At 40.7% G+C, this 26,608-nt stretch overlaps 2 protein-coding genes, 1 long non-coding RNA gene and 1 other non-coding gene across 4 annotated transcripts in view; 1 reads left to right on the top strand and 3 right to left on the bottom strand.

The window, feature by feature from the left end:
• Nucleotides 1-12,220, top strand: part of LOC118689446 (uncharacterized) — a 48,408-nt gene extending 36,188 nt beyond the window's left edge. The window contains exons 3-5 of the long non-coding RNA XR_004980624.2: nucleotides 352-434; nucleotides 4,891-4,958; nucleotides 6,189-12,220. This is a non-coding gene — a long non-coding RNA (uncharacterized LOC118689446). The remainder of the gene's footprint in view (nucleotides 1-351; nucleotides 435-4,890; nucleotides 4,959-6,188) is intronic.
• Nucleotides 5,527-10,045, bottom strand: NAA20 (N-alpha-acetyltransferase 20, NatB catalytic subunit). Its single transcript, XM_036387735.2, has 6 exons — nucleotides 9,936-10,045; nucleotides 9,773-9,797; nucleotides 9,594-9,684; nucleotides 8,285-8,420; nucleotides 7,155-7,300; nucleotides 5,527-5,855 (listed from the first exon to the last, which is right to left on the bottom strand). Exons 1-6 carry the CDS (start codon nucleotides 9,986-9,988, stop codon nucleotides 5,770-5,772), a joined length of 537 nt encoding a protein of 178 aa, XP_036243628.1. The 5' UTR covers nucleotides 9,989-10,045; the 3' UTR covers nucleotides 5,527-5,769.
• On the bottom strand, nucleotides 11,933-24,832 carry RABGGTB (Rab geranylgeranyltransferase subunit beta). Its single transcript, XM_036387734.2, has 9 exons — nucleotides 24,741-24,832; nucleotides 24,150-24,257; nucleotides 22,969-23,166; nucleotides 20,627-20,732; nucleotides 19,164-19,216; nucleotides 18,926-19,036; nucleotides 15,789-15,914; nucleotides 14,851-15,000; nucleotides 11,933-12,930 (listed from the first exon to the last, which is right to left on the bottom strand). Exons 1-9 carry the CDS (start codon nucleotides 24,741-24,743, stop codon nucleotides 12,790-12,792), a joined length of 996 nt encoding a protein of 331 aa, XP_036243627.1. The 5' UTR covers nucleotides 24,744-24,832; the 3' UTR covers nucleotides 11,933-12,789.
• LOC118689875 (small nucleolar RNA SNORD45) lies at nucleotides 23,908-23,990 on the bottom strand. Its single transcript, XR_004980699.1, has one exon. It is a non-coding gene; the product is annotated as a small nucleolar RNA SNORD45 (small nucleolar RNA).
• Nucleotides 24,833-26,608: the final 1,776 nt, after the last annotated feature.

The raw sequence follows: 26,608 nt of genomic DNA, 5'->3' as shown, positions 1-26,608 counted from the left end.
AGAGCTTAAGCATCCAGGAAGGATTTATCGACTCTTATCGGCATTATCAGGGAGTGTGAAGCAACAGGATAAAACTACAGGAAGAAATAAAATATGTAGACCTAATTTACAGAGTGTTCTGCAGACAAGTCAGCGGTTAAAACCAAACAAGAGAGTTCCTGGAACATCAAAAACTCAAAGGAATGTTTGAATAATGTGTAAGCTAATGAATATGCATGTAACCTCAGCAATGTATTATATAGCGAACATGATTTTAAGCTACCTCTCTGGTCTTCGGCTGTGTGCTAAAAGCATCCCAGTGCTGGATTATTTTGTCCTTTTATCCTTTATTAAATTTTAAAAATTTTACAGAGTGAACTCTGTTTATCACATCAGTGAAGCTTAAGCTGATCTGCATCCCAGTGCTTCGGGACGTGCTGGGGGAGGCCATCGAGGTAAGTGTGGGGCTACCGCAGTGGAGGCCAAGTAGTTCAACACCACAATAGCAGAATCAGCATCATTAATTAATTTTGTGTTCTTCATGCAAGCCTCAGCGTTAAGAACGCTACCAGCCTCTACTAGCATTAATAATATGCATAGTAAGTGTTATTAGTATTAATATTTGGGTAAGAATTGTTAGTGTTAACACTGGTAGTAAGTGCGTTAGCTGGTGTTTACTGTGAAGCTCTGCTCTCCCACAGTATGACAAGATCCTGAAGCTGTCCTCAGGTGCAAAGTTAGGTGAGCACTGCTGTCCTTACCACGATCCCCCGATAGAGCCATGCTCCAGAGATGGGCAGCAATGAATCTGCAGATGCCTTCCCAAGGTGACAGAGCTCGCCCTCCCTCCCGTCTGCAGTCAGGGGATGTGAAGGCAACCATTGCTGTCCTCAGCTTCATCCTCTCCAGTGTAGCCAAGCACAGTATAGACAGTGAGTCTCTGTCAAGTGAGCTGCAGTAGCTAGGACTGCCCGAAGACAGGGGAAACCCTCAGGGTGGCACCATGAGCCAGACCTGGTGGGATGTTGCTGACAGTTCCCAGCCCTGCCTTCTTCACACCCAGATGGAGGGCAGGCTGCCTGCTGTGCATCCCAAAGTTACCTGCCTCCAAGTTACAACAACCTCTCACTTGGCATGAGCCCTATACATTTTTTTGATTGTATCTTTGAAAGTGAAGTGAGAGGATTTTACACCAATCAGTAGCAAATATATGCATGAGTAGAGTCACTCAAGCTTCACCTAAATATAAAGAAATACTATAAAAGTAAGCCAAGAATGGAGAAAAAGTTAGTGAAGGCACCATCATAACTGCTGGGATCAGTCAATGGGCTGAGCCTGTCTTCTGCCCCATAGGAACACCTGTTGGGTTAGAAATGCACCCTGCCTGCTGAATATTTTTATTGGGGACTACAACTTGTCTGTATATTGCTTTGAGTAATTTTTTGCAGTTAAATACTATCACTGACAGATACCATCACCAACAATTCCTGAACCTTAACCTGTCACAATTTTATATTTATAATAAGAGTATAGTTCATAAACTGTTCCATAAAATTCCAAAGTGTGACTCCTTCATGGATGCTAGCAGTTGCCAGCAGCAGGTAACATATTCAAATAAGTCCTACTGAGGGGTCATAAAGTGGGAAGACCTGCTGAGGGATCTCCATTATGATCTTGGCCTATTTCCCTGAATGTCAGTCAAACTTCAATCCAGCCGGACTGCTCAACAAAGGGTCCCTGTAACAGGACACTGATAGACTGGTCAGGCACAAGGGTCTCAGCTTTCCTGGGGCACTGACAAACAAATTAAATACTAAGGGTCAAGGAAATCTTCCCTTTTCACATGACAGTTCTCCAACCATGAGGTTTTGATTCCTTGCAGAAGCTCTAAGACTGCAGACATGCACATGCCACTAGATCCTGGAGCATGAGCCTGCCTAGAAAACTGTTGGTAGCTACTCTAAACATGATCACTCACTCTTTCACACTCCAATGACAATATTTACTAAAACTCCCTTACTAAGTCTTCCCTTCAGTGAAAGCCTGCACATTTTGTTCAGAATACTACTGTGGTGGGTGGACCCTGGCTGGATGGCAGGTGCCCACCAGAGCCTCTCTATCAATCACTTCCCTCCTCAGCTGGATAAAATATAAAAAAGGTCATGAGCTGAGATAAGAACAGGGAGACGTCAGAGGGGAAAAAAGGGAGAAATTAATTGAATTAATTACCAATCAAAATCAGAGTAGGATAATAAGAAGTAAAATAAGTCTTTAAAACACCTTTCCCCCATCCCTTTCTCCTTCCCAGGTTTAACTTTATTCCCCATTCTCTCACTCCTCCCCACTAGTAGTGCAAGAAGATGAGAACAGAAGGTACAGTCAGTTCACGCCACTGCTTCCCCCTCAGGAAGAGGAGTCTTTGTGCTGCTGCAGCATGAGATCCCTCCTACAGGAGACAGTTCTCCATTAATTTCTCCAATATGGGTCCTTCTCATGGGCTGCAATTCTTTATGAGCTTCTCCTCCTAAACTCTTCATGAGTTGCATTCTTCCTAAAAAAAACCCCAAGAAAACCAGAAATTATAAAAGCATGTCACCAGCCCTGAACGCAATCCAAAATCATGAACTTAAATACTCCCTGTGTTCAATGCTATTCTCTGCACAGTATCTTCAAAGCATCTGTTGCTTTAGATGCCCAAAACCACCTGCTGAAAACAAGCTGAGATAAGCTGAAAGAGCCTCTTCACTGAAATAAGAGGAGAACTCTTATCCTAGCTGATCCCAGAGAGATAATGAAGGCCCTTAGCAAAGGCTGGGGTTAATATATCCCTGGTTGTGCTGCCTCTCATTTCCACAATACCCGGGAAAAGGGAGGGGGCAAATCCCACCAGCTATAAAAGCCCTCAGAGGAACTGCAACTGTTTGGCTCCTCTGACTAAATTCAAGGTGGGTAAAGGGCTTGATGAAGAAGATTTCTTCAAGGAAATGACAGTGCTTTGTTTCTTACTGCAACTGCACTAAGAAAAAGGGCATAAAACTGATAAGAAGGTTTGTGTTTTGGCAGTATAGCTAGATAAGTTTGATAATTTGTTGTTAACTTGCATAATTGTTCCCTAGTGATTACTCAGTAGTACTCCAGGTGTGACTAAGCAGGGTGGAGAAGAGTACTAATATGAATAGTGTAACTCACACTGGGACCTCTAATTTGGCCTATATACGTTATAAATAAAACCAAGAAAAAAAAATAGACTCCTGGGCAGTGGGAGACTAGACTGTGGGCAGTGCTAGGCCCACACTGATGTGACATTTGGTACTGGGACATGGGTAGGAGCACCCTGAAATGTAGATTTAAACCCTTAAAATGCTGAAAAAGAAGAAGCTTCCCTCAATTAAACCCCTTAAATTGAGGGAAAGGTGGGGCTTACGTCCACTTGAACTGATAAAATGGCAAATAAGCGGCTTCTTCCCTTTAATTTAATCCCCTAAACTACTGGAGAAAGGTGGGGTTTTCCCACTTTAAATATCTCTGGTGATGAGGAAAGGAGGATTTTCCCTCAGTTCAAACCCTTTAGAAGGAGGGACAACTGGGCTTCCCCCTCAATTTAAACCTTAAGATGATGAAAAGGAGGAAGCTACCCTTAATTCAAACCCATAAAATAGCATCATCAAGGTTTTTGCCTTCCATTTAAACTGGAAAATAATGGAAAATGGGGATTCCCTGATGATTAATACCCCCAGCACCACGGAAAAGGCAGGGTTTCCTTTAATTGAAACCATTAAAATTGCAGGGGAAGCAGATTCCTCTTCAATTTAGACACAGACAGTTACAGAAAAGGGAGCCTTTTCCTTTATTTTAAATTCCTTTTCTCCTAATGTCCTGTCTCTTTTCTGGGAGGGGGGGCGACTGACCAGATGAAAGGGGAAACTTGAAAGTTTCCCTCTGGGACCACACGTGCTGCTCTGCCTGCTCAGGTTCTGTCTCTTGGCATGAGGGCTTTTCCCTGGACTTTTTCTAGGAGTGATGCTCCATGCTCAGGTGCAGCTGGCTGCTCCCCAGCCCCCGATGGATCCTGTAACCACTGATCCTGGAGGGACTCTCGGGATGCCTGTGTTGCCCCCTCTCAACTCTCAGCTCCACGTGCAGGTGTGCCCGTGTAACCCTCTGAAAGCAGCCTCTGGCAAGAGCTGCCCCCTCCTCATCCTCACTGGTCACACCTGGGGATGCTGCACCTTCGAGTGGGGGGGGGAGGTGGAGAAAAGTCCCGGTCGTCGTTCCCTTCCCTACATGGCCCCTTGTCTGCCCCTGAAACACCAGAGTGCTGGGCTTTCCTTTCCGTGGAAAAGAACCAGCCTTCTCATCCTGGTGCCCGTGGCCAAAATTGTGGATTCTGCCTCCAAAATTCCGTATGTCCTAGCTTTGTAATTACCGAGGAAATTCTCCATGGACCGTAAGTGATTACTGGTAATTTTTCCTCTGTAATCATTACTTAACTGTGTTTCTGTCGAAGCGTTTGACACATCCCTTGAGGGGTCATGGGTTTGGCTGTGTTGTTTATGACTAATCCTGATGAACCTGAGCACCCCCATGCTGCTGTGCCCTGAATTTCAGTGAAATATATAAATGCTCCCTTTGCCTGCTCCGCAGTCTTTTGCTGTGCATCTGCAGGGAAAAGATTTACTCCGTCCTTTGATCCTGACCACAGCTCTCCGGCCCAAATGCCAGGTCTCACAGACACAAACTAAGCAGACAGCTACTACAAGTGTTTGCTTTTAAAGTAAAATTCTTATTGCATCTGGCTGTACAATTAGAATAAATACATGTATTGATGGTTACCAGAGGAAAGCTTTTCAGACAAGAAAATATCCATTTTGGTAGCACAGATTCCATTTTGACAATATTGCATTCTTTTAGGTTTGGAAATCCTGACCACATAAGAGATCTGAAAACTGGTATTTTGCAGTTTGATACTTTTAAATGAGGTAATTTTGATATTTTGGAACTTGATATTCTGGTATTTTGAAATGGAATTATTTTGCTATTTTGCAACTTGGTATTCTAGTGTTTTTAAACCATGTTATTTTGATATTTCTGAACTTGCTATTCTGGTATTTTGAAATTAGGTTGCTTTTGTATTTTGGAACTTGGGTTAGGTTAAAATTCTGGTATTTTAAATCTGTGATTTTGAAACCTGGTTTTCTATTATTTTGAAACTAGGGCTCAAAACTAGGGTTTTGAACAAAAATACACCTAGGATTGTGTTTTGGAACCTAGTTTTTTGTAGGGGGAGTTTTTGGTATTTTTGTAGGCAGGGGATTTGGTATTTTTGTACCTGAGTTTCAAATATTTTTGTAACCTGGGGTGGGGTTTTTTTGGCAACCTGTGATTGGCAGGGTTTTGGGGCATCCTAGTTGAGTGTCCTGGCTTAATTTGCCTTCTTTCACCACAATTAACTTGGCATGGGAACTGTTAAATCACAGACTATACAACGAGATGCTTCCTGAAACAGAAATAAATTTTAGCTGCAACAAGAAAACCAAGAAAAGACCATACAGGAAGTAATTCCATTTTAATAGGCTCCAATTCTCCAACATGTGAAAGGAAAAATAGAGTAAGTGTGGCAGTATACAGGCATTACCAATAGAAGCAGTGTTAGTCAGCTTCTCAACATTGCTTTTATATGTATTTTATGGGAAAAACATTTGGCCTAAAACTTCTTATGCATAAGTTGTTGGCGGTTATAGGAGATGGAACCTGACCCTTGGTACATTGCATGAGAACCGCAGCTTAAAGTTACTCGATGTCTTCTGGTCTCACAGGATGAGGCAGAGGTATAACTGATTTCTTCTCTGTATCTCTGGAAAGAGCTTTTCTCATATCTATAGCGACAGGAAAAAATGCTATTATAGTAATTCATTGCACAAAGCCATATTAAGTGAATTCTCCATTAAAATAAGATAATTTTTAATCAAGAAAATTTACTAGAATCATAAGACTACCTCAAGTTTGAAAGGACCCATAAGGGTGCAACTCCCTGCTCCACAAAGTACTACCTAAAATTATACTGTAGGATTAGGAGCATTGTGCAGATATTCCTTGAATTCTGATGAGCTTGGTGTCATGATTCTTTCCCTGGAGAGACCATTGCAGTTACCAACCACCCTCTCAGTGAAGAGCCTTCTAACGTGCACTCTGAACATTCCCTGACACAGCTTTGCTCCATCTCCTCATGTCCTGGTCACCGGAGGGAGGAGATCAACACCCTTCTCTGCTGTCCTCGGAAGTTATAGACTGTGACAAGGGCACGCATCAGCTTTCTCTTCTCCAAGTGGCACAAACTCATGGACATAAGCTGCTCCTCCTAAATCTTGCTCTTGAGACCTCTCACCATCTTGGTTGCTCTCCTCAGGACACACTGCTGTCCTTAAGGTTGCTCAATGGCAATGATATCAACTGATATAAAACACTGCATAAAACTCACCCAAATGGAAAGGAAATGACAAGCTAAAGAGACAAATATATGACTTAAGTCACATGCAGCAATGGTAGGTGTCTGTCTGTCTGTCTGAGCCCTTGTATTTTCGCAGTGCTCCTACGTATCAAATAAACAGTGCAAGAACAGAAACGATACACAGCCTAGCCATGTAACCCTTTGGGAGGATAATTTTAAAAAGGACCTAGAAAGAGGAAGCACTTGGTAGTTCACTTTTGTTAACCTAATTAACATTAACATACTTGAATTTCCATGTTCCTTCCCTTTTAAATTGAAAATGGTACCCAATTCTTTGCCGTTGCTGAACGCTGACAATTGTTAATTTATACATAGACATCTGAGAAAAACAAAGTTTCAAGTCCCTGTTATGGGATGAAAGGAAGAAAGCACTGACATTCCTTCTCATTTATTCTTGTTCTGTGGTTGATTTTGCCAGAGATGCTACAAAATGTGTAAGTGGCACGATTAAGTTTAGTAACTGATATAATCTTAATTAGGGAAAGTTACAAAAATACAAAATTCCTATTAATCAGCAACTATCTGAAATTGTTTATATAATTGTTTCAAATTGTTTCATGTTTTTTAATGTGTTTCATATAAAAAATAGTAACAGTCTTACAAACAATCCCAGCAACCTTTAACATGAGAATAGTTCCATTCAATTTGAGACCAAACAAGAACTTACCATAAGCATCTTCATCTGGCTCCCCACTGCTAGCTGAGTAGTACTCTAAGACTGTTCGGTACACACTGTAGCCTAGTTGCTTATACATATTTACAGCAACCTGATTTGATACTCTCACAAAGAGATCGACAAAAAATCCACCCTTTCTTTAGCAGGGGAAGAAAAGAAACAAACAAAACCACATTAAGGAATAGCAGGTAAATGTATTTCTAAATAACAACTCATAAATGGTAATGTAACACAAGCAAGTCCAATGTAGTATACTAATTAAACATCTTTCCCAATGTAATAACAGATACACTCATTTACCAAGGGAAAATTCAATCATAGACAAGGATTTAATTTTATTTTTATCACATGGCCATTTTTCACCAGTCAGTGGGTTCAGAAATTTGATCAGAAAGAACAAGAGAAGTTAAATGCCCCCACAGGCCTAAATCCAATTTAAAAAGTATCCACATTTTGGATTGCTTGGATTAGGAGAAGTGGAATCAGTCACAAAATTCAGTTGCCTAACAGGAGACGATAGACCCTTAATTCCACAAGGCAAATTTTTCAAAACATCATACTACTTTCCAGTCTTACCAACCATAGTGGGGTTGCCCTACTAGAATCAGTTAAGGACATTTCCCAGTGGGTTCATCTGACATTAAATTAAATTTTCTCAGGTACAAGTAACCAAGCAGGAGATGGCAAGTAAACTAAGATACTCTCTGCAGTACAAAATTTGTTCAGGATTGTGCCTGAGGGCATTGCACAAAGCCCACAGTTACTGAACAAGTATGTTGGAGGCCCTACAGGAAACAGTGCTGATGTTTCACAAAGCTCATTTTCTGTCAAGGAATGTTCTTTTATACACTGTCTCTACTGGAATTCAGGCTATTTCCTCCTCCCTCTGGCAAGTCAGCTTTCAGAGAAACCCTGAGATTTTAAACTGCTAAGCAACTTTCACAACTCTTTTTCTCCAACTATGAGGAATTTCAGAAAATCAGAACACCACGTAAAGCAAAATTTTGCCACGTAAAACAGGGACAGGTTTCTGTAGAAATACTACTTTTAAATGTTACTTTAAAAGATAAATTTAAAGATTAAATTTAAATTAAAATTAAAATTAAAGCCATACTACTCACTTTTCTGAAATTTCTTCCAGGAGTTCCATCAATTTAGCAGCCAAACCCAGCCGTCGAAATTCTGGTGCAACAGAGAGAGCAGTAACGTGTCCATGCCATTCTTCCCTAGCCACAGAGCCTTCGGCTTTGCCCATGACTGTGAATATACAGAGCATCAGCGCAGCAGCACCTTTGGAGTAATGCACTGCCTGCAACCAGACAACTTCACAAGAGGAATAAGCCATGGATAAACACATGATACAATGGTTGTGGTAAAGGCTAAAACAGGGATGTCTACCTTTTCACTCTATGATTCAGCAGCCACTAAAGATGTCATTTCACTCAAATATTACAGCAGTTTCTTGACTAGTGTAAAAAAAACACCAAACAAGTTTGCAAATTCCTTGCTTGAGGTGACTTCTAAATGCAAATTTTAAGCAATTCTCACAAGTCTCACTGAACCAAAATTTGAAATCTGACTGAAATAAAGGAGGAACAGAGGGCTAGAAACACAAAATTACCATCCCAGCAACTATTTGAGACTTTTGGAGATTATGAGGGAATAGAGCTTGGGATGCTTTGCCAGTCTGGCAATAGAAAGCTAAGGCCCTGCAAACACAATATGTTTAAGGGAAAAAAAAAAAGAAAAAAAAGTGGAGGTGGGGATGGTGTTTTGGGGGGCTTTTTCTAGTTTCTCTCCTTTCAATCCAATGTTAGTTTATTAATGAACATTCACACTTCCACCCTGTGCTTTTAATAGATATCGCAGTCACTGCTAATAAGCAACAAGTGTGGTGGATACAGAGAAATGATCTATACAGCACACATACTTTCTGCTTTAGTATGTCAAATACTTTTAGTTCCTGGGTCCCTGCAAAAACCATTACTCTGCCCCACCCCATCTCCTGGCAGTTCTCTTTGACATGATTTCTGAAAAACAAAAATATGCCACAGCAAATTAGCAAATGACATCCAGGCCCAGATGTAAAGAGCTTTCCTTTACAGGGCAATGCAAAACGCAAGCCCAGCACTTTTACTACCTGTGGGTAGGGACTTAATCTTCCAGAATACAGAAATAACCATTCGCCAAATACAGGTGGATGATACCACAGCCAAGGCTCCTCGCTGCGCTAGGAACATCAAACTGGAAGCTATGGCCATGAGTCCTGCATAATACCCCAAGACATTTAAGAAATGGGAAGATGCAACGCAAGGTTCCTCTTCCATGTTGGACATTTGGTCAACGCGAAGAGTAAGAAAAGCTCCCGCGTTATAATCCCCGAAAGAGGCAACGAAGGGAGACGTTACCGCCGGGACACCCAGCACTCACTGTAACCCATCAGCTCCCCGCCGGGCGCCTCGGCGACGATGAAATACTCGGGCCAGTGGGCGAGGTACTGCAAGTAGAAGGGAATCCCGTACTGGGCGCTTGGTTAAGGAGTAACTGCGGCCGCCAAGGCTGCGCCTCCCGCGCCCGACCCCGCGCCTCTGCCCCGGCGGGAAGGATACAGTCTCGGTCAGCGGGTCCAGATTGCTGTGGAGGAAGAGAGTGCGGCGCTCAGCACGGGCCAGGGCCCGTGCCCGCCCGGCCGGCGGGGCGCCGGGAGGACCCCGCGGGGTGGGGAAGCGCGCAGGGGCTCGGGGGCAGGAAGAGGGGACAGCCGGCGCTCACATGTTGTTGAATCGGAAGAGGTCGTCGCAGGTGAAGGCGCGGAGTGTTGTCATGATGATGGTGATCACGACGCTGAGCGTGACGGTGATGACGCTGCCCCGGAAACGCTCGCGCGCCCAAGGGCCACTCTCGCCGCGGAAAGGCGGCAGACGGGGCGCTCCCGCCCCCTAGGCAGCCCTGCCCCGCCCCGCAGAACCGCCCCGGCCCGCCCCGCGCCTGAGACCTGCGGCCGCGGGCCGTGCTGAGGAGGGGCAGGGCTGCGGAGGGGGCGGCCGCGGGATCCCTGACCGACAGCAGCGGGCGGGCGGGCGGCTGGCACGGCTGAGCCGAACCGTAGTGGAATGGGGCACGCTGGGGCGGGGCCCAGCGGGGCCGCAGTAGCCGGAGTGCTCTGAGCTTCTGCAGCTCCACCCCGAGCACTCACAGGCTAACGTAACACGGCGTGACCGTAGGATGCGAGACTACCATACGCAGAAAAAACAACTCTGCCTCTGGAAAGATGCCGCCGGAGGAGGCATCACACTGGAACTGCAACACCGATTTAACCGGGATGCTGCTGCCATCAGCAGTAGGTGCCTCTTCATGATTTGTAAAAACACAGGGCTGGAGGTATGCCAGCCAACACGGACCTCTTCCACAAAAATTCTGTCCTCAGTAGTGGACTATACTCCGCTCACCTGTTGCACGCCATCTCCTATGGCACCCAAAAAAACAAAGAAACAAGATGTCCACTACGCCCAAAGCATTCACCTACTCCACATGGCCTGCTGTGCCATTCCTCTCACTTCATTCAAATGCTGAGCTATTTCTGAAGAAAGTTACCACTGCAAGGGACCCAGATCCCTCTAGTTATTCTGAAGAAAGATTTGCCCAAAAGTTGGAGGCTATACTGTGGGTTTGATTTTTGTCCTTGAAAATTCTGCATAAGATGCAGTGAATGGAGTTTGCATACATGTTTTGGGACAATGAGAGAGGCTTTTCTTGACCTGGAATTTGGAATCAGGAGATGCTGGCAAGGCTACTCCAGACAGAGCACAGCCTGTCAGTTTCGAGATCTGTCAGATTTCTGATAATTTAAGGGTCAGCGTTTTGGTAGGAGAAGGTTGATTCAAGGTCTGTAGTTGTGGTGCAACAGTGATGTGGGATTTCAGAACTGCCAGACACAGGAAGAGACTACACTTTTCAGGACGGTGGTGGAGGTGTGAGGGGGGATATACATATATATATATATGTGTGTGTGTGTGTGTGTGTATGTGTGTGTATAAATAAACTTGGGAGATATATACATATATATATAAACTTGGGAGAAGGAATAGATGTTTTTAAGGCTGGTTCTTGATCCTTTGAGGTGTTAGGAAATGTATAGCTTTATAGCCCTCTTCCGCTTGAGGCACTCTTACTACAGAGCTACAAGAATGATATAATGACACACCCTTAAGAATAGAAAAAGCTCAACCGTTCACCTAACTGCTGTGACTTAAGGCACTCTCTCCAGCCAAATTGGACTTTGGACTGCTTTGCTGTACTCAAGATAAAGCCTTTGCTTCTGAAGTGCTAAAAAAGGCACTAAAAAGTGCAAAAAGGCACTTTTGTTACTGTGTCTGAACTTGGTTCAAAAGCTGGTCATGGCTAGAGTAGTCTTTACTGTTATCAAATTAATTCTCAATATTGTAGCCTAAGGAAATATTTTATATTCAGTGAGTTTGGGTTTTTATTTTAAATGACTACAAATCAACATACAGTTCTGCTAGTATGAAAACTGTGCAGGCCTAATCTTGGGTGGCTATCTCTGCAGAGTGAAGTACTGGTGAAACAACTTTAGGCCTTATTTAAACATAAGTATAGAGATTATCAAAAGACTTCCTGCCCTTCCCAATTACCTTTTACTGTATATTACAAGTGGAATGTCATTCAGCTAGGATGTGTGGAATGTAAATTAAGAGGCAATTTTAGCACTTCTATGAAGACAAAGAGGATTTCACCCTTCAGAGAACAAGTGTTTTCCACAGCTTATTTTATTTTCAACTACACCAAAATCAAGTGTTGACAATTAATGTCTTAAAAGCTACAAAATCAGGATTTCAACCCAGCAAGAGATTTAGCATCAACTCTATGTTCAATTACAAGTCACCATCCAACAGGGACCTTCTCTAGAATGTTTAATGTTAGCAAGTTTCACTCTACATACTCAAGGTGTGCTGTATCGCAAGTATCAGTGGAATTTTGTCTAAGGGACTGATCAATAAATGAAGACATTTGTATATTTAAAAGAACCATAATTATGGTACTACTAGTATCAATTACTGGGAGAAGAAGCAGCTGTTTCTCAGTATAGAAAAGTGATGGCAAATGTGAACAGGAATAATTAAATATGTAAGTGTGGTATTAAGTGCAGGCCTCAGGTAGGATTTTATTGGTTTGTTTGTTTTGGGCTTTTTTTTTGTTTTTTTAAAGTGCTTTGCATGATCCACCATCAAAAGAGGCCTGTATGAACACCAGTACTAGCATGGTTGATATTACAGGAATAGAAAAGTTAAGCATTCACACTGTCAAGCTCTGATTTGAAAATTATATTAAAAAAAAAAGAGCCAAGGCCCATAAATTTAGATACAGTCTTGAAATGTTTCTACACATCTTAGAATACAACAAAATAACATGTTACACTCAGATTAAGAGAACCAGCCTGTTCTGAAACAATTTATAAAGTGATAAAGTCCACAGCAAAGCTATTGCTTTACTTCCATAATGTAAACACATCTGAAAGAAGAATATTATGACAGTTTCACAGATGAGATTATAAATCAGTAAAACCAAAAAGCAATTGGTCGTACAAAGCTTTTGTCTTTTACAAGGCTTAGCTTACAAGCTCAGGCTGTACGTTTATTCTTCGAAGGACGTCTTCTGGCATACAAAAGACAGGATTGACAGCCTTAATTTGTTCTTCTCCCAATAAAGATAGTCCAGCAATACCAAATAAGGTGTGAAATGGATCCACCTGGAAGAAAAAAGAAAGCTTGTGTGTGTTTCCAAAAGTCTACTGTTTTTTCACTTGTATGGAATGAAATTTTCATTTGCCAGCAAGAGAACAGAAAATCTCCATGGCTTCTCTGGGGAAGACAATACAACTGAATAAATTTTCATTTGTGCTAACATGTGTTGACAGGCAAGAAATTTCCATAGCAGGCATTTACAATACTATGATTTACTCAGGCATGCTTGTCAATTATCTGCTGCTAAAGCGATTTTCTACTCCGAGTTAGACAGAAAGCACTCACATTTGTCTATTAGGCATGCAATATCACAGGGTGGTAGAAGCAAAGATAATTAATTACCTGTAGATGATCCAGTTTAAAAGTAAACTGGATCATCTACAGGTACCACTTCCATAAATTCCCCATTTGTTCTTCAGAAACATCATAATGCTCTTTACTGGTCTCCAAATACAGAGCTGAGGTGTAAAACCTTGAGAGGGAAGCAACCTATTTTGCTAGAAAACCTCCCAGAACTATAAATGAAAACAACCCCCCCCCCCCCAAACCTCTTCTCCTAAACCATATGACCACCACACCCCTTCTCCCCCCTACAAAACAAACAAATGAAAAAACAACCCAAACACAAAATACCCCAAAACAACAAGGTCTGTTAGGACTGAGTTTCTGCAAGAATAAAGCAAAAACCTGGGAGGCCAACATTTCTACAGGAGTAGAAATTTCTACACTTCAGCAATCAAAGACAGGTAAAAATAATATTAAATGACTGCTAATGTAACATAGAAAAGCTGTCCCAAAGGTGCTCTCCTTAGTTATAGAGTAAAGGCTCTTCAGAGATGCTCTTCCAAGAAGATACAAATATTTCATTACTCAAAGATAGAAAAGTATTTAAACTTCAAGTTCTGGGCTTTTCTTCAAGAATTCTGAAAATAGAAAAGGTCTTCCTGTAAGCTCCTTAGAAATGCAAAACTCTTCCTATTTTAAGAACAAAAAAAACCACTTTCCAAATGACAGATCGGAGTTAACAGATTTCTCCCCCAACTGGGAATAAAGTAGTTGCTTGCAAAAAAATAAAAAGTTACTTTATTTTTTAATGCATTTGTGGAGAAGGGAGCAGATATGGGCAGCTGCAATAAAAACAGCCAATGCCTTTCCAGACCATTAACAAATAAGCCAAGTGTTCAAAAGGAATGAAGTCTCACAATACTTTTTATTTTATCTGTCCAGCACTCTTGAAAGATAAAAACTTTATTTGCCATTTCACTGGGACAATATCAGTTACTTCCACTTAAAACCAAAGAGAACAGACTGGCTAAATTTTAACTGCTTTCTCAACAAGCAAAAAATCCATAGCACCAGCCTCTTGACGATGTTATCACAAAAGCTTCTTCCTCCCTCAGCTAGACAAATGTCAGCTACATGATTTATTCAGTGGCTGGGCTAGCAAAGAATGAAGGTTAGTGTATAGGGATTCTTGATTTAATTAGATCACACAAAACCACCATGAGAGTTGAAGACTATTTAACCTACACCAAACTTTAGCTTGCAGACCATTTCACAAAACAAAATAATAAACCCAAAGAACCCACACACGCACCAGGGCAAACCCACCACCAAACAGAGCGTTTTTACACACATCTTCCAAATGGTCTTGTGAGAAATGGTTTGTGTTGAGTGTGTTATGGGGGACCAAACTAGATTTTGTAAGGAATGGCAACTGACTTCACTGGGGGATGCATGTGCGTTATACAGAATGCGCTCCCCACGTACGCCTTCAATGGCAATTCTACACTATTCTTCCTTCAGAGTAAACTGCAGCCTCTGCAAAAGCCACCTAGACCATGAGTTGAGTTACACTCAAACAAAAGTTGATATTTCCAGTTGAAATTTTCATGTGTATTTTATTTAGAAAAAATATCACTTACCATATCTCCTGGTCTGTCAGCAAATCCTCCAGACTCCTCATCCTGGCATGCCAAAATAAAGCAGCGCAGTTTCTCTCTGTCAATCCACTGTATCCTACCAATCATCTTCAAAGAAGCTAGCACCCACCATGAATAACATACATCAGGTAACTGGCAAGCAGAGAAGCAGATTAAATATTTGCCTGGGTTTTAAACATAATGTTGCAAATTTTACTGGTAATTCTGCACATTATCAGGTGTGCTATCATAATACTCTTGCGGAGACATAACACTTAAGAGTGTCTTTGGAGTAAAAGAATTTCTTGACAGAGTCTCTTTTCAGCGGACTTCTGTTTTCAGGAAAGGAAACTATCTTTTTCAAACTTCTTCAAGAAACAAGACCACAAGAATGTGATTTTTAAAGACTTCACCTTCTGTGAGAGAGGCTGAAAAACCACAGCACTTCTTTGAAGAGGAAATACAGAGAAGTTCATATCAACTATTTGTATTTTGGGGGCAAGGGGGGAAGCAGGGGAATCTGTTGGATGATTATCTATTTGCCAGAGATTATTCTAGGTTACACAAATCTCTAGTGTGATGTGAAACACTATGACACTCAGGATTTACATCCAGTAGAACAGCAATTTTTCTACAAATCCTATAAAGATCATTCCCCAAGTCAGAAAATATTAAAGACCCAGTTTAACAGGATAATGGTTCAAGTGGTCAGCAAGACATCCTTCAGCATGTGTACGTTGCTGTACTGAGGATTCAAATGAAGCATAGCTAAGGCCTGCATAACAGGTGTTAGTAACAAAAGAAAGAATCAGGATGAAAGCCTGACTTCTTTGAAAAGTTTACTAAATGTTTTATAGAAGTCATAACATTTTGCAGTAGTTCAGCTTCAGAAAAAGCAATCTCTGTTGAGGTTTGAACAAAGAAAAGAAGCCACGAAATACCTTCTCTGGTCGTCCATTGAGACCTCCAGAAGGTAACTGACGTTCACAAAGCCACCAACCCAGCAAGTCAACATTTACTTGATGCAACTGGTCTGTTATAGCCAGAAATCCTGTGCAACAATAGATCTAAAATTACAGACATAAATTTTTTGTGTATTTAATAACTAAATATAGTTTAGCAGACTAAATGCAGGAAGATAGCAAACAAAGCAACAATACAGTCATATAAACAATGCAACATAAGCTCAAACACATTTCAACTTTTAGTTTCAAAGACTTTTCCTTTAGAAAACCGTGTTATTGTTATAGTTCCTTTTGTAAAAAGGTACCAGTAGCACAATTTGTAATACTTCACTAATATAAGACAGTAATGCAAGGTTTGGAACATAATCCTAGGAGATCCTGAGAGAGCCATATAATTTTATTTTAAAAACACAGACTCTCAAGACAGAGTAGTCAAACCAACTTCTGCAGGCTGGATATGGCCTTTATAAAAATTTTGCATCCAGTCTATGGTTTGTTCCTGTACCTGCCTTTTACCCTAATGCTTGCAAACAGTAAACAAAAGACCAAATGAACTCCCTAACAGAAACAGGCTAACTCAGATCATTAACTGTCTTGGCGATTCCCTATGTGTTCGGTCACGCTAACTTTCAAAGTGCCATGTAATGTATCTGCATTGATTAATCCCCTTTTAATTTTATTAATCCCCTAAATTAATTAGTTAATAGAATTAATTGATAAAATTAATTGTATTAATTTTGATTTAATCCCCTTTTAATAATAACTTTAAAATTAATAGTTTTTTCCGCGGAGATACATTTACGATGCAACAGCATACTCTGGTCACATTTTATGCAGTCACTAAGAAAGCAGCGAAGCACAAAAAGCCAAGAATCATAGAATCATTAAGGCTGGAAAAGGCCTCTAAAATCATGAAGTCCAACCCTTTAACTGAATACCACCAAATAACACTACACTGAATCAGGAAGTGCCACATCTACTCATTTTTTGAACACTTCCAGAGATGGAGACTCCACCACTTTCTTAGGGAGTCTGCTCCAATGCTTAACCACTCCTTCAGTGAAGAAATTCTTCCTAATATGCAACCTGAATCTCCTGCAGTGCAACTTGAGGTCATTCTCCCTTGTCCTGTAACTAAATGACTGTGAGAAGAGGCTGACCCCTCACCTTGCCACAACCTCCTTTCAGGTAGTTTCTCCTGACTAAACACTCCAGTACCCTCAGCTGCTGCTCACAGGCCTTATGTTCCAGACCCTTCTCCAGCTCTATTACCCTTCTCTAGACATGCTCCAGCACCATAATGTCCTTTTGGAAGTGATGGGCTCAAAACTGCCTGCAGGATTGGAGGTGCCCCAGCAGTGCCAGCACAAGGGACACCAACTGCCTTGGTCCAGTGACCACACTGTGGCTGGTACAGGTGCCAATGGCCTTCTTGCCCACCTGCGCACACCGGGGCTGATATACAGCTCCTGTCGACCAGCACCCCTGAGTCCTTTCCTGCTGGGCAGCCTTCCAGCCACTCTTGCCCAAACCTGGAGCATTCCACAGGGTTGTTGTGACACAAGTGCAGGACCCGGCACTTGGCCTTGTTGGATATCACATAGTTGGCCTTTGCCCATGGATCTAGGCTTTGCAGAGCCTTCTGCCCATGAATCAAAACTCCCACACAAACTGGTCCTTTCTGTGACTTACTGAGAATGCCCTTGATTCCTTTGTCCAGACCACATTTTGAGGATATCAAAAAGGACTGGTCCCAAAACTGAGCCCTGGAGAATCCCATTTTCACTAACTGGATTTAACATCATTCCCCAATACTCTCTGGGTCCGGCCATGCAGCCAAGACTGCACCTTGTCCAAACCATAGGCTGCAGCCCCTCCAGGAGCATTCTGTGGGATGCCTTTCTCTCATCTCCTAGGCAGGTCACCCGCTCATAAAAGGAGAGCAGGTTTGGCAACATTCCCAGAAAAATACTGAACTTTCATGGAGATGAAAGAGAGAGCTTTTTAAGGAGTATGTGAATAAGCACAATAGATCTAATCCTCACAGAAAATGCCAGCTGCAAGCAGAGTGGCTTCAGCTATGGAACTGACTTCCTCGAACACTAGAACATGGTCCAGCCATTTAGACTGTATGGGCAATGCTACTGTACATTAGAACTATATGGCAATTACAAGTGACAGATTTAACTTTTTTCTCTGATTTTAAACAAAGAAGGGGCAGGAAACCCAACACTTGTCAACAAAATGCCTTTAATATTTTCATGTGATGAGGTGAATCCTAGCTATGGCATTACTCATCCTAATTATGCAAAATTAACAGGTAACTACAACAGCATTAAAAGTTGATTTTTTTCACATATTCAGGTTAAGTGCACTAAACTTTTCCATGAAAAAAATTAGGAAAGGTAAATTTAAATTTAAAATTATTTCCATTATGTAAATTTCCTGTTGAAAGAAGTTATTTAGACTGTCTTCCTCGTGAGATCCCTTAATTTTTTCTAATTATACTACTGCATTTTCTTCTCAAGTACGTTTTATTGAGCTATTTTCAGAATTCACTGTCACCAGTAACAGTGTGTAACACTAGTGATTCTAGCTGAGAAATATGCCCATTACTAAGTTAGGTATGTAATCTAAAAACTGACTTTCCTCAAAAAATTAAGTAATTCTTGACAGGATTCATGTCTGGTTTTTATTTGGGTTCATTGGCTGATAAATTTCAGACAGACTATACAATTAATGTTTATGTCTCATTATGACTTCTGTCAGAAACAAGTGATAAATCTTGTTCACGGTCTCCATTGATAGCCATTTCAAATTCTCTAAAAATCCTCATGCTAGCAATTTCAAAATCACTATGTGAAGACTCAAATACAGTCCTAAAAGCTGTTCTATTACTGTCTTTTTTCCTACCTAAACTCTCAAGTCTTGACTCACCTTCCCAGATTAGGTTACTTATCTGTTCATTTATTTTAACTAAGACACTAGAATCAGGCATTTGGGAAACAAGAGGTACATCCATCATCATCACTGATACATGTTGTAAAGAAACATTTATAGGCAGTATGTGATGCTTGCTAATTTAAAGTATTTCCATATAAAGAGAAACTCACCTGTCCTGCATGTGATTCGGAACCTGGTCTACAACCAAATCCTCCATCGAAGTTCATACAAGACAAAACGAATTCAACTGCTTTTCCCACATCAATAGCATCCAGCTTTCCCTGCAAGTCAGAAAATAACTAATGCACTTGATCTCCTATCAAGCTGATCTTCTGCAGAATCTTCAGCAGTACCAAAGGGCAGTACCAATTGATTCTCTACTTATGCAAGTGGTGGTTTAGGACTTACCAGAAGTGCAAGAGTTGCTGCAGCACAGAAAGAGAACCTTGTATCTATTTCTCCTATAATGTGGGGGATAAGGAATGAAATCAATTATTTTTTCAACATACATTTAAACCACTACTGAAAATACAAAACAAAATGCTAAAATCCGAGGTTCTACATCAAAAAACAAAAATCAGCTAAAAAAATCCCCCATACAATTTAATTTTCCACCTTACCAATTATTTCCCCAGTAATTTAGAAAATATACATTACCATTTAAGTGATCTGTATGTTCTACTGTGCATAAAAGTCAACAACTCATTTAGAGCTGGACAGCTATATATCCAAATCAATTCAGCTAGCGGTAATTTACAAACAGCTGTTTAATTTTAGAGTTTTTCTGCAGTGCTCCACAGACAGTTGCAGAGCAATGGAAATAAAGCAAAAATAATCGGACAGCTCTTGCTTTGCCTTAAATCCAGCCAGAAGTAGAAGCCATTTCTTGTTTTAGGGGAAATCTAATTAAAGTTACAAGGCTTCGTTTGCATATTTGTACCTGGAAGAAAAACCTAAGCTCCTACACCTATAACAGAATGATTGCTTGTCAAGTCCAATATAACTCTTTTAGCACAAACTCTAGGCAATTAATACTTGAAGTCACAATTTAAAATTTAACTGAGCTGCAAACATTCTGTTTCTTGGTCAAACTTTTGCAAGACTTCTGTTCTTAAGAAATTCACAAGCTGAAACACAAAAACCAACTACCTGCTGCTCCATCCTACATCAGGGATCACACTCCCTCAGCTGCGCCTCTTGGAATACTTCAACAAAAAAGGGCGCAGCAAACTATGAACCAATTTAGCGCACAGCATATCGTCTACCTTTACAGTAGCATACATATACTGCTAAGATCTCAGTTGCTGAATTTTACCTGAACAAGAATGATACGCAATAGATTTTCTTAAAATTTAGGTCGTCCGTGGTGATAAATACCTTGAGAGTGACTAAATATTTATGCCACAGCTTAAAAATCTTGTATTTGTTCATAAAGAATTTATAAGCAGAAACAAAATCAGTATTAAGAGAAGTTAATGAGTACAAACCCAGTTTTTCTCACTCCCACAAAGTGAAAAATCCTTTCATATTTGACATGGATATGTCATTACTAACTACCATCAAATAGCAAGTATAAAATTCCTTTATGAAAGAGCGTATCTAGTATTTCAAAGTACTGTTATGTTAAAAATGCCCAAAAGTTTTCTTCGTCAAGACACTTTATTCTTAATACAAGAATGGAACTGAAGTTGAGAATATTTATAAAAGGAATGAAACATAATTCTGTCCTTCACAAACTCTTCTTTTCCATGACTCAGAAAATAAAAGTGTTCCCATATAATACATATGCAAAAAGACCATCCAAGGAAACTTAAGTTTACAGACTTACACAAGTCAACCTAGACACTACATTTAAAAGATCTAAAAATTACCCCATTCGTCTCCAGCAAACGATCCATCTTCTTTCTGCAAGCTCTGTATATATTCAACAATTTTATTTACATCAACTACATGGAGACTGTCATATAAAATAAGAATCTGGGAGGGGAAAAAAAAGGACACAGTAATAATCAAAGAGGAGCAACAACTTTAAAAATTTATTTCTTAACAAAAAAAAAAAAATCATGGATTTATAAAAGACATGATTTAATTAACTCTGAATACTATTTGGTAAGGTTTATTAAACGTTTTTCCCACTTTAGTAGTTAATCTCTGCACTGCAGATTATCTTTGCCTAAAACCTTTAAAACATTCTCAAAGGGAGATACAAACAATTCAAACTGAACTCTATCATGCTTTGTTACTTTCCAGTGTTGAGGTCTCCTTTCAAAAGCACAACCAGGTTTATTTATTTTGTTAGCAATACGTAGAACAGATATTTGATTATGGATGGTACAATGACACCTTAGATGCACCAATTTGTAGTTTTGCACTGCGACTACTTGGATATGTGTATGTTAAGTTACTAACTCCACTTACAGTCCAAACTTATCAACAATAACTTGTTTCAAATTATTAGAATTTTATTTAAATTAAAATTTTAAATTTAACAAATAGAACCAAAATGCAATAATTTAAGTATGAACAGTATGATTATACACCAACTGTACAGTGAATATATTCTGGAAGAAAAATGAAGATTATAGTAGGAAATACAATTTTCCAAACCAATTTCCAATTTCCACCGCTGATTTAAACCAACAAATCTGTATGACACAATATCATGTGAAAACAACAGTACTGTTCCTGAGCCCTATCTGACTTCATGTTTTTACTCATACCTTGCAAATCAGTAAAGACAGTAAATAAGAATTTATTATACAGCACAAAATGGAAAAAAACCCAGCTGAAACGAAGCAATATTATAGTACCAATCTGAAAAACACTAGACACTATGACTTTAAAATCTAGTTAGCTTCAATCTTTCAATTGTTAGATAAAATTGAAGTCAAATAAAATATGTCTTACGGAAAATTCCAAAAAAAGAACCTACAACTCCAACAGAAAATATGTAATCACAACATGCTCCCTAAATGCAAACCTGAACAAATTACTATTAAGTGAGATCACAAGAACATATGATGTCACCCTTTAAACATCCTGCATACGTAGACAGCACTAAACGGTGTTTGTTCACTAAGACCATGCATACTCATTAAGATAAGCTGGTTAGGTTTACCACAAAAACTTTACATCGGCATTTGTGAACACTTTTTCAGTTTGGATAGCTACAGCTCAATTTAGTTAACATGAAAATATCTCCTAGTAACATCAAGTACATATTTAAGAACTAACATATCTAATAGGTAAGGTAACAACCTCAAATTGTACACCCCCCTTATACTGAATTGGAATTTGTGAAAGGAGCTGGATTGGACAGTTTGGAAAAGTTCGGACATCACAGCCTGGAAAAACTTTAGTGTCCTGGTTCTCACAGTGTATTCAGAGTAATTCTAGTGCTAAAGTGGTAATAATGATCAACCTTAGAGCATCCTGTCCTACCTAAGGGGTTCAAACCCAATATCTTAAATCCAGCATAGCTTCTGCCTAGAAAAGAATGCCATTTTGGTTTTTTTGTAATGCCATTAAAATACTTCATCCATAAGACTGAATGAGAGACGCACCCTGCAAGCAATCAAGCTAATTGTTCAGAAGTGTTTGAGCCTTTTCAGTACTTTTTCACAAAATGGTTTGCATCAGCAGAGCAAACAAAAACAAAAACCAAAACAAAATAAAGGCATGAGCAATAGTGAGAAAACAAGTCTATAATGGAGATAGCTGCAGTTAAAAAATAAGATTGAGAGTTACTTCTTATCAGGGGGAGCATATGCACCAAACAAATTAAATGTTCAACAGACTAGTACAATTTTTAAATTACACACCCCCAAAAAACTCATATAAAAATAAAAAATTTTGCTCTTGATCTGGTCATACTTATCTGTCATCTCAACGTACACTAAGAAGAATTTATAAAATCAAAAATTATCTAGAAAATGCTCCAGCAAAACTTGTAGCTAAGGAGTATTCCAAGATAACTTACTAAACTGGCAACAATGCAGTAACCATTAATTGACCATTAAAACATTCCCAAATATGTCAATTTTTAGAAAGTAATACATCTAAATCCTACAGTTTTGTCCACTAGATTCTTTTTTTATTAAGATACCGAAATAATTTTTGTCATGGACCTCCAACAGTAACTGGTTCATAAATCTGCAATAATCAAAATCTTAATCACAAACACGTTTTTGTAAAATTACCCTCCTACATTTACCTGGACAGCACTGAGGGTATACAGAAGATGAGGATCATGACCTATGCTGGCACTTATTCCACCACACTCATGTTGACACGATTTGATGAATGACAGAATTTCTTCTTTGTTCATTCGGTGCAGCTGCCCCATGAGATCCATTGCTGTCAGTCCCCAGTACACACCACTCATCCTCAAATACTCCGACATACAGTATTCCTAAACAGTGCATTATTTTAGTTCTTGATCAGATAAGCACACCATCAATGTAGGGTAATGAAAATACGTTAGTTAACTTTCACAAATAGCTTCTAGTTAGTCAACTGTTTTCCAACCATTTGGCAACTACACATCAGCCACTCACAAGCTATTCTGTAGATCATGCACATGTGTATATACACATACATACGGGAAAATGTGCATGTAGATACCAACACGTACTACACTCCCTCCCTCCCTCCCTCTATTTTTCTAGTTCAAACCATCAAGCTCAATGTCAAATTAGCCACAAACAGTTGCGCACCAGTTCACTTCAGATCACTTACTGACATTCAAAGAAGCCCTCAAATTGCCACCCCAACTAGTCTCAAAAAATAGCAAGTCTATTTCCAAGTGCCAAAACTCTCACAATTTAAAGTCACACTAAGGAGTGAAATTTCATATTGAATTCTCTTACACTGATTACATCACCTGCACTACATAAACTTTTTCACATGCACTACAATTGAAAGCAACAGTGCTTGGCATGCTCTTGTGAACAGTAAAGGTAACCACAACTTTTCTTCACGTACGCAGTTATTGACAATTTTCACTTGCTGGAAGTGGAATCATATTGTTGTGGACTACATCCAACCACTTATGACTGTAAAATTGATGCAAGTTGTCCCATCAAAAGAGTAACATGCAAATACAACTCTACTTGTGCATTCTAGTGAATGAAGAAGCTAGTAGCTTGTTTCTCAGGTCTCAGAGTAATTATAGAGCTAAAATGATAATCTTCAAATTTATAGTCAGATAATACATGCCAAAACTCATCACAGACCTAGAGACATTAGCAAGGGCACCTTTACTTTATACTTTGGATTGCAGGGCAAAAAACAATTAGCTTTTTAACATGCATCTAACCCTTAGCTCTGAGCCAATAAATAAAGGTTATTACTGTTAACAAAACCACAGTTGTATTGTAACAAACTGATACCTACATAATCATCTTTCTTTGTTCCATATGAAGCTATATAGTCCGCATGTTTTTCTGAAAGTAATGTGCTTGGGGCATCGGGTTTTATTATAACATCCTTTTGCGGTGTCCCCTGTAAAAAGCACGAGTAAGTCAGTTGAAATGTCAGGTCAAAACGTTTTAGCAACTTGGTATAAAATAACCAACACCGGTGATTGTGACTCTGGGAAAAAACATCTCTCTAGCTATTTTGAGCCTATTCTGAGGTCAGGTTGCGCATCTCACGCCATCACTGTTCAGCCTGGCTAAACCCTTCCCCAGGAAAGGCTACGAACCGAACCTTGCAATACAGCTAAGAAATAACACCAACTCGCCAAGAATAACCTGAAGTGCCGGACGCAGGAGCCCTTCCCCGAGCCCAGCCGTGCCGCCCCGCGCACCCACGGCCCCGGCCCAGCCCGCGTGCTCCCGGGGTTGCTGGAAAGGCGAGCGCCACTCCCGACCCCCGAGCGGACCCAGTGCGACTCGCGTCTCTCCAGGGCCGATACAGCCACGCGCTAGAAAACAAAGCGTTCCCGCAGGCGAGATGAACCGCAACACCGACCCCTCTACCCACCATGTTCTCCGTACGCACAGGAAAAGGGGAAGAGGCAAAGCGGAAGGCGGTGGCCGGCGGGGCTTCGCTGCGCCCGCCCGGCCTCGCTCGGGCCCCGCCCGCCGGTGGCTGCGCAGAAGCGAGCGGCACTGCGCATTTCGGGCCCGCGGGGCTGCGCTGTGCCCTTCGGGCGCACGGCGGCGGCTGTGGTCTTCTGGCTTGCCGCAGATAAAGTCTACTCTGAAACAGGTAGTTTAAAGTACACTAACTCCAGCTGTGCACTTTCTTGCATCACATCAAATAAGACAGCGTTTAGAAATAACTTCGGTTTCCTTCCTCAGCTCTATGAAAAAGCAAATCCAAGAATTTAGTCGCAGGTAAAATGGGTAAAGATAACTGTCCTTTTGCTCAAAACCGTCTTTCTTGCTTCCTAATTAAAACGGCCTTGGGTGATTCTGTTTCTGATTACCAACTCTTGATTCCCCCTGAACTATACGAGGCAGGAACATCAAAGAAGTTGTAGTACGTATAATGTTGCATAGGACAGTCAAAAATAAGGTCTTACATATGTCAAATACTTACCAAAGATGTTGCATTATGACTCTTCCTGGAGGAAAGTCAGTACAGAGACTAAATGCTTTCTTTAAAGAACTGATTTTCCAGCTAGCTTACCCAAGAAATAAGGATTGCAGAGCTTATACCTGATGATAGTATTAGTACCATCCAGTAAATTCAGATGAGACATGAAAGATACCAGACACAGGCAAGGACATTTTGGAGTGAAATTGGAAATTACTTAATAGATTAATTGAGGTTTGAAGATACCTTTTGAAATCATGGAGCACAACCCACCTACACCAAGTAGGCTTTAGCTAGAGCAGGTTATTCGAGACCACTGCCTGTTGAGTTTTGAGTGTCAAATGGAGACTCCACCACCTCTGCCAGCATATGACATCCTTCACAGTAAAAAATAAGTTGTGTTCCAGTGGAATGTCATGTATTTTAATTTGTCCCCATTGCTTCTTATCTTGTTAATGGGTACTATGAGGCTGGCTCCCTCCTCTTCATTACATCCTATCAAGAATTAATGCACATAGATAAAATTACCCAAGCTTTCTCTTGTCCAGGCTAAACAGTTAGCCTCTTCTCACATGACAGATACTTCAGGTCCTTAATATTTTTGTGGCCATGTGCTAGACTCCCTCCTTTAAGTCCCCATCTTACACAGGGGAGCCTAGAACTGGATGCAGTATAGCCTCACGTATCCAGTAATTTGTCCAAGAACTCCAGGGAATGTCTATTCTGCCAGCATTGCCAAGAAAGGTCTATCCAAGTTAAAAAAAAATAAATCTCCTAATTCCTTCTTCTTGGCTGTTCTTGCTGCAAGCATAGTTAAGTATATGCATTGATGGAAAGGAATAATAGGTTTATATATATAAGAAAGACATTAAGCTATTAGACAGCATCCTAAGGAGGGCAGTGAAGATGGTGAAGGGCCTTGTGGGGAAGCTGTATGAGGAGCAGCAGAGGTCACTTGGTCTGTTCAACCTGAGGAAGAGTCAGAGGGGAGACTAATCACAGTCTACAACTTCCTTGTGAGGGGAAGAGGGACAGACACTGATCTCATCTCTCTGGTGCTCAGTAACAGAACCTGAAGGAATGGTTGGAGCTGAGTCAGGAGCTTTAGGTTTGGTATTATGGGAAGGTTTTCTCCCCCAGAGGATGGTCAGGCACTGAACAGGCTCACCAGGGCAGTGGTCACAGCTCCAAGGCTGTGAGAACTCAAGCAGCATTTGGACCATGCTCTTGGGCACAGAGTGGGATTTTTGTGCAGGTCCAGGAGTTGGACTTGATGGTCCTTGTGGGTCCCTCCCAACTCTGCATACTCT

This window comes from Molothrus ater, chromosome 9 (genome assembly GCF_012460135.2).
Source record: "Molothrus ater isolate BHLD 08-10-18 breed brown headed cowbird chromosome 9, BPBGC_Mater_1.1, whole genome shotgun sequence".
In the NCBI taxonomy this organism is placed as follows: Eukaryota; Metazoa; Chordata; class Aves; order Passeriformes; family Icteridae; genus Molothrus; species Molothrus ater.
This window is presented reverse-complemented; position numbering and strand designations above follow the sequence as displayed.

What these genes read in the sequence shown, in the direction of transcription:
- RABGGTB (XM_036387734.2), bottom strand. An exon ending in GAACAAAGAAAGATGATTAT is followed by an intron (nt 23,167 to 24,149) that starts GTAGGTATCAGT and finishes TGCACTGTTTAG; the next exon opens with GAATACTGTATGTCGGAGTA. An exon ending in CAGCAACTCTTGCACTTCTG is followed by an intron (nt 19,037 to 19,163) that starts GTAAGTCCTAAA and finishes TCTGACTTGCAG; the next exon opens with GGAAAGCTGGATGCTATTGA.
- NAA20 (XM_036387735.2), bottom strand. Translation starts at nt 9,988, where the DNA reads ATGACAACACTCCGCGCCTTCACCTGCGACGACCTCTTCCGATTCAAC. An exon ending in CTCTTCCGATTCAACAACAT is followed by an intron (nt 9,798 to 9,935) that starts GTGAGCGCCGGC and finishes CTTCCTCCACAG; the next exon opens with CAATCTGGACCCGCTGACCG. An exon ending in CTGGAAGAAATTTCAGAAAA is followed by an intron (nt 7,301 to 8,284) that starts GTGAGTAGTATG and finishes CCCCTGCTAAAG; the next exon opens with AAAGGGTGGATTTTTTGTCG.